The sequence below is a fragment of the Sceloporus occidentalis genome, unplaced genomic scaffold (assembly GCF_023333645.1).
Source record: "Sceloporus occidentalis isolate IW3139 unplaced genomic scaffold, rSceOcc1.0.p SCAF_330, whole genome shotgun sequence".
NCBI classification, from domain to species: Eukaryota; Metazoa; Chordata; class Lepidosauria; order Squamata; family Phrynosomatidae; genus Sceloporus; species Sceloporus occidentalis.
In genome coordinates, this window is record NW_028317310.1 from 146,577 (window position 1) to 154,625 (window position 8,049).

The 8,049-nt window shown below is 41.9% G+C and overlaps 1 protein-coding gene across 1 annotated transcript; it reads right to left on the reverse strand.

The window, feature by feature from the left end:
• Positions 1-6,662: 6,662 nt before the first annotated feature.
• Positions 6,663-7,841, reverse strand: LOC149274445 (gap junction gamma-1 protein-like). Its single transcript, XM_089505465.1, has one exon. The coding sequence runs from the start codon at positions 7,839-7,841 to the stop codon at positions 6,663-6,665; it is 1,179 nt and encodes a 392-aa protein (XP_089361591.1).
• Between the last annotated feature and the right edge of the window lie 208 nt (positions 7,842-8,049).

Below are 8,049 nucleotides of genomic sequence, written 5' to 3' on the forward strand. Positions count from 1 at the left end.
GTTTTTATCAGACCCCACCATATCCATAACTATCGCAGCATCCCTAAAGCTTGTAGTCTATGTACTTCACCACCCAGAGATGCAAGTGGAAGTACCTTTTTAAGCCCTTCTTCTGCCCTTTAACCTAATTCCTGCCAAAATCATGCCAGAAGGAAACCTCTAAAGTAAAAGTCTGGATACTAGCCCTGTTGGGTTTATTTGTTTGGAGAGGACAGTTACATACAACTGTTTTCTCCTGCCCTGAGCCTGGAGCATTGGGGCAGCCAAGGCGGCAAACACCATTCCACTTCAACGATACCTTTAAAGTAACTCAAGGTGGCTTTTTCATACTTGAGTCCAAATGGTCCCGTTATTTTAGTTTACGACTTGCCAAGCCAACGTGCTTTGGTGTTTGTATTGCTATGTTTAACTTACTGCCACAGCATGCATCATTTTAAAGAGCCGAGAACATGTAGTGTAGTCAAGGTGGTAAAACTGTGAAGAACGCAAATGGAGGCACAGAACAGGAAAGAACAGAGCTGGACAACTGGATTTATTTTAGTATTGGGTACATTGTGGGTAGCTGGAATCTGGAAGAAGATATTAGCTAAAACAATGTTTTATCTCAAATTGTACATTTGATACGCTTCGTCTTGATACCAAAAACACATCACCAAATTACAGCAGAGCAACACCGAATGTCCCTCCAACAGTGGGGGTAGAAGATGAAATTAGTTTTACTAATGGATTTTGGTCACCGCTTTTAACTGAACAGGAGATGGATTAATTTATTACAAAATAAAATTAATGTTCCCATTATTTTTTTTTATTATTTTGCTTTTTTACTATATAAAAGGTTTCTTAGAGCGCCCAATGTCCTTCTCCAAAATATAACGACAGTAAAGGGTGTGAAAGTTGTCTTAATCACAGGTGCATATTTGCACATGAAAAGAACAAGAGGATCTCTGGTTGATCCTGGTTGCCTTGGTAGTTTAGGCAGACCATGCAATATTTTTTGAAAACAGTAATGTGATCACTGTGAAAACCAATCACAGTGGTCACATCCCAAAAAATGACCTCTCAGTGACCCAACAAAGCCCAACCTCTTGCTAACTTTCACTTTGGTCTTGTATCAGAGAGAGAGAGAGAGGAGGCTTTGTGTGTTACTGAGCAGTTATCTCAGTATTCCATTGCTATTTTCCATTTATTTTCTTACCTGATGATTAGATTTTTTGGGTTTGATCTTTATTTTATTGCTTTTTTTTTTTAAATCTAAAAAAAAAAATGTTAGTAGTAGTTTAGGTACCCTTCCCCCAAATATCCAGTTAGAATTTGTTTGCGTTAGGAGTTAGTTTTAGGATTTTTAGTTTTGTTTTTTTTTATAAATAAGGGGGAAATACTCTGTTGGAACTTAAGTTTAGAGACAGGAAGGATGTGTACATGCTCAGCACCATCCATGACGAAAGCACTATGCGCGTTCCTGTCCGTGGCAGAGCTGGGGTTACTTTGAAGCCAGCGTGCGTCAGGGCTTTTAATAAGCATATGGGAGGTGTGGACCTGGCAGACCAGCTGCTACAGCCTTACCTTATCATGAGGAAGTGTAAGGCATGGTACAAAAAGGTGGCAATCTACACGATGCGGATCGCCACCCACAATGCCTTCCTCATTTTTAAAAAGCCGCACCCCGGAGCAAAAACTTTTCTCCAATTTCAGCTCCAGTTGATCTCCGGGGTGTTGACTTCTGATGCACCTGGCCCTTCGGCAGCTCCAGGAGTGGGAAGGACTGCTGAAGCCCACTTTATTTATAAAATCCCCCCAACAATCAAAAAGAGAAACCCCCAAAAGCAATGCAGAGTGTGCGGAAGGAAAGGCAAAAGGAAGGACACTTCATTCTACTGTACTTCTTGCTTTTCCCAGCCGGGATTCTGTGTCGGCGATTGTTTTACGGAGTACCATGCAGCTACCATTCACCCCCCAGCAGCTGCCCATCCCTAACTTCCATCTGCTGCCCCCTGTTAACCCCATTGCCTACACATCATTTTTCTGTAATTTTCATATAAAGTGCACTGTGTAAGAAAAATGCACCCAAAAACTTAGGCAGAAAATGGTTAAAAATAGGCACAAAATGCCACGTTGCCTTGGGGGTCTACTATTGCAAAGATGGGGTAAATTAAACTTGGGGACTGCCAGGGGGTCCAAAAACAGACATGGGCCCATCACATAAAATTGTCCAAATTGGTTCCTTTCAAAATATGATCCATAACTGACAAAATAACTAACAAACAATTCCGTTTGAATGCACACATCACTAAAGTAACAAAATGGATCTTGTCCCAGACAAACATTTAAGAAAATAAACCCATCGACCTTAAGGGGTTAATGTAGAATAAGCCAGATTGGAAAAGCACCAGGAAGCTTGTTGTCTTAGTAGAAATGAACAGACGCTGCTGTAATTATCCCAGCTTCATATGATTGAGGAGAAATCATGTTCCAAACATGCTTGCGGATGATAAAGTAATACAAATACTATATAGAATGTTCCGTGTTATGTACATAAAGTGCTGCTAAATGTTTATCATCGTGAACCATTAGGGGGCGCCGATGCTATACATATAAATATATATAAAGAGCAAAATGCATTTACGTTCCTGATGTCACTTAATTTGGAATGCATATATAACTAGCATTAACACACCATTTAACCATTTAAACAATGATCTCCGCTGTGGGAGGAGAAACAGTGTAAACAGTGAATCTCCTTAACTATACCGTAAGGGTTAACACTGGTGAATTATATCTGTACAAGCCGAGATGACTCTGATGCACCCAAAAACGACTCCAAACATGTTGATATACTCCTTGTTTGAGTCTTTATTGAGAAATTCCTAAATGTATTATAATTATTATACAATTATTATGATTTTGGTGATTTCAGCTAGAGGGGGTTATGGAAAGGACCACCGCAGATTGATTCCCACTCACTTGTTCAGAGGGCCATTACTCATTCTTGTGAGACCCCGAGACTGGATGTTTCCGAGGACCCCTAAAAGAAGGACTCTGAGGGCATCACCTCTTATTTCCAGACTGTCTATACAAACACCAATGTCTGTTGTAAGACTTGTGTTATTGTTACATACGGGGTTCAGCACAAAGCACTTTGCTGTCTGCCCAAATTAGTAGAAATTAGCATCTTTGTGACCAAACATTTCAACTGAAATCCAAATATTTGGTTTCCCCTGCAAAAAAAGCCCCCCTCCCTCCAACCCACAAAGTCTTAACACTCACATCTACTAGACTGGGGGGAGATATCAGACCCATGAAGCAGGGAGGAAAGCCTCGAGAAGAGTCTGGAGATTACAGAACGTGCTGGACCCGCTGGCACCTGCTGTACTTTTCTCTAGCTGGGGAATCCACCTCCCCCCCCCCCACCATGCTCGGGAGATCCAAAGTCATTTGCCGCTGGTTCTTCCCAGTAATTACAGCTCAGACCGTGACAACAAGGACTCAACGGAGCATGAAGACAAATTGAACGTGACAGACAAGAGAGACACAGGATGGCTCCAGGGAGGGGAACTTCAGTGGCTTGGATTAAATGCTGTTGGCTAATGTAGATGCCGGCCTTCTCTCAGGCCATGGTAGGTAGTCAGCGAATGCAACCAAATAAGCCGGTCCCTCCACACACAAAAAATCAAGGAGACAATAAGTGGGTCATTAAACTGTCCCACTAACACAGAGGAAAACGGCCTGCGTGTTTATTAACCGTTTTGGTAGCAATTTGATCGCTATAGCGCTTTAATGCCTACAGCTCGCCATTGGCATGATGAGGAGAGAGGCATCTGACTCTTAGCATGGGGTGATCTGCTGCAAAAGAGATCACAGATGGAACCAACAGGGATCGGCTTGGATCATCACGGATCCAGTAAGTCACTCCCCATCCAACGAGGTCCAAAATAGCAGTTCTTTTGCCACTCGATGTATATAAACGTCACTCAATATTAAGTGCTGTTATTATGTGACGCAAATAGAGGTCAGTAGTCTGCAGTGGGTTAAGTCAGAGTATATTTTTAAGTATCCACTAGAATAGCGTCTACCATCTCCCCTGGGAAACTAATCGTTCCTCCTGTTTCCCAAGGATTCCACCTCCACAGAATGGCTTTCGTTTGTTGCTGTTACGCAAACGTATCCTAAACGCAAACAACCTTCATTCTCCTCCAGCCAGGGGGAGACACACATAATAACCTCATCGTTATGATGTTGCTTTTTTCCCCAATTGTTACCAAATAAGGAGAAAATGCAGATTTTTAGCTGAAGTCTTGCTTCGGTGAAAGTCTAAAAGAAAATGCAAACCACACTGGATCGATGCAAGAAAAGTCTTCCTTTGAATACTCAATCCAGATAGAAGGTGCAGCGACTTAATTTATTAGCCAGAATTAATTTGAGGTTCATTATAAATATTCTGGTTAATATTTTTCATTGCTTTCATATTTCTTATCGTTTAAGGGGGCCACACAGAATAGCTATATCCATATATACACATTTAATGTGCTTAAACCAACAAGAAGAGCTGAGCCACGCTGAATTACAGATTTGCACTGTATATATATATATATACAAGCCATAAAGATCGTGTAAACTAGGCACAACTAAATGACATCATCAGGACAATGGAATGAGCAGGCTTAGCGGTGTAAACGCTTTCCACAGATGGGCTATAAATCCCTGAATCACTGAAATTAAATCAAATCATTTCACCAACATGATGGACATTATACATTATATTATACTAAAAATATGTAGCTTGAAACAGAACAATAAACAATAAGTAATGAACTACCTGGACAGGAATGTCATACATTAGTTTTCACTTTGCTCCCAGACGGAGTCTACCATGTTAAAGCACTCACAGACGGGATATTTAACTGAGCAAGAAGCTGTCCTCCTGCCACCGATTGGTTAGTTACAGCAGCCAATCAGTGGCAGGGAAGGGCTCCCATTAAAATCGTTGGGAATGGTTTCTCCACATGTGTACAGAGGTCTTAAAAGACCCCGCGGCTTTTCCAAACCAGTGTCGGAGCTGAGTGGCGGTAAATATATCACGTGCGGGAAGATGTGTTCGGCTGAAGACAAACGGCTGGCTGGGTAGGGAAAGGGGCAAATGTATATGCCGGGATTCTGCAAAATGCCCCGGTGCATTTGCAAAAGAGAGAATGCAAGAATTTAAAGGGACCGCGCAGCTATCATTAGAAATAAAAACCTTAAAAATACAAAAAAAGCCAACATCAGTTGCTAAGAAACCGGAATTCAAACATTTATTTTGTAGCTCTTAACACATTTTCTTGTTTACAACCATTTTGCATTTATCGTATTTACACTTTATTGCGTTATTATTTATTGATTTATGTATCGCCATCATATTCCATAGCGCTGTATGATGAGTCAACAGGATGTGATGAGCTTGCAATCTAGACGTTTGTAACGTTAATGGTACAAAACAAAAGTTGACTTGTACAGTGGACTGATGGTTACTGGAATGCTCATAAAAAAAAATTCCAGGTCAAGGCTCCCGGGCCAAAAAAAAAAAAAAAAAAGTCCTTACAGAGAACGAGCACCTGATGGCAAAACCTACAGTAACACATCTTATTTTTAGGCAAAAAAGACACCTTAAACCAGCAACCGTGGCTTCACATGTATGAAGTTCTAACGTACTAAATATAACTGAAAAACATTGTGCTTCACCACAATTAATCAGTATCAAATTGTATTCAAGAGCTGTCTCTTAATACTTTTAGATCTGGTTACCTAGTAACTAAAATGTCTTAAATCATTAGTATTAGGAACGGATCTGCAACTCAGCAGATAATGCTGACGAGGACTTGGGCCAAAACAGGCATTTAGACAAAATTTTTCACAAATTTGGGAACAGGAGTTTTCGTAATCACGCTGTTGATGTTGATATTGATAACTAGAAAAGAACAATTCTGCTTTTTATCAAGTATGTTGGAAGATTTCCTCCTAATCAGACTTCTTTGCTTGAACATTAATACAAAAAAGGAATATGTGTCTGTCCACCGAGCGAACAGACCCAGGCAGCTTGTTTTCTCCAATAAGGTCTTCTATGCGGTATAAAAAAAAAGGTGCAAAAAAAGTTAAACAAAAAAAAGGATTTCTCTGTTCACTGACAAAACAAGGCACTTTTAATCCTTGAGTCGCTTCTCCAAAGAGACCTGTGGTGCAGATGGCGGTACAAGCCCTTTTTACGGAAGGTTTATCAAAGACTCCAGAGATCCGAAACTGCCCGTTACTCCTTTACACGAGGAGAAGTGCATAAAAGTTTCATGTGACGCTGAAATAAAACCAATCATTCCAGCAACCTGCCGGCGATTAAACGTTCCATAGAAGAGTTATGCATTTAACGGCCTGGAATGTCCTTCTGCTGTCCGCTCTCCGCGATATGGAGAAACCTCTGACAGACTGCAGGTCTAATAACGCTGTCATGACACACGCTAATGCTCAGCAGAATACATAGGCAAGATCTTTGTGCAACCATATTTATTTAAAGCGCAGGCTCATGCTGTCAGTGCCTCTGAAACATGAACTGAACCAAAATATTTATAGAAATGGAAGTTATTATTCTGCTTGACAGTTCCTCCCGGAGACGAGGAGTCACAACCTGTTTGTGGCGATTAAATCCAAACCGAGGTCTTTCCGTCTCCGGACCGGCTGCTGACGCTGCTCTTGTTTGACCCTTTTTTGAGTCTTTTCTCTTTGGCGATGGGTGTGTTGCTATGGCTGTTGTAGGCCTGGATGGCCATTTCTAGCCGTTCCTGAGCAACCTGGATTTCCCGATGTAGGTGCTCCAGGTTAGTCGTGAGGTTGTCCGCTCTGTTTCCATACTGCTGCTCCTGAGCAATGTTGGCCCGGTTTTGTTTGTAAGCCATTTTGGCATTGGTGAGCTCCGTGTACTGAATTTGATCTGGCTTTACTGCAATGTTGTAACCAGGAGGAGCTGATGGGGTGTTCCAGGTGAACGGGTAATTGTATGTTGAGGAATCATCCACCTCCTTTCTCCGGTTATTAAGCGCATCGCGTATGGTCCCAAAGCCAAGGTGGAGCATTTCCCAAACATTCAGGAGTAAGCACAGGCAGCTCACCCCATACATAATTAACAGAAAGATGGTCTTTTCAGTGGGACGGGATATAAAGCAGTCTACCATGTGAGGGCAAGGCTTCGTAATGCACTCATATTTTGGAATTACTTCAAAACCATATAAGAAAAACTGCCCGGCCAGGAAACCCACTTCAAAAAATGTTCTGACCAGCAGCTGCAAAACATAAATTCTCAACAACCCATCAGCGCGGATCCGTCTACGGCCGTCATGCTTGATTTTGCTGCGATTCGCCTCCCGATGGCCTCGCTCACTTTCCAGTTCAGTTTCTGGGTACATCATTGGGTCTTCCTCGTTGTCATCCTCGGCTTCTTCTAGCCCGCGATGTTGCTTCCAGCGCAAAGGAAAAGACCTCATCTTTGCCCTCTTATCGTACTCATTGCGCTCCTCCGTCCTTGCGATTTTGTGCACAGCGTAACCCAGATACAAGAGAGACGGTGTGGCCACCAAGATGATTTGAAAAACCCAAAAACGCACATGAGAAAGCGGGGCAAAGGCGTCATAACACACATTCTCACAGCCTGGCTGCTCGGTGTTGCAAACAAACTTGGCTTGTTCATCATAGTAAATGGATTCTCCTCCCACCACAGTCAGGACAATGCGGAAAACTATCAGCACCGTTAGCCAAATCTTCCCAACAAAGGTAGAGTGATGATGGATTTCCTCTAAAAGGCGCGTCAAGAAACTCCAACTCATGTTGCCCGCTCCTCCTTCAACACAAATAAGAGAAATACCGTCAATATTGAGATTGTGCCTCGTCCTAAAAGTGGTTATCCATCACGTATATTCATTTTAGTACACACCTTAAAGCATATTCAATGCACCGAAACGTGCCTACAGAGTCACATTACAAAGAAGTACATATTATCACAGTAAGACTGCAAGGATTTCAACATAATCTGAA

What these genes read in the sequence shown, in the direction of transcription:
- LOC149274445 (XM_089505465.1), bottom strand. Translation starts at nt 7,841, where the DNA reads ATGAGTTGGAGTTTCTTGACGCGCCTTTTAGAGGAAATCCATCATCAC.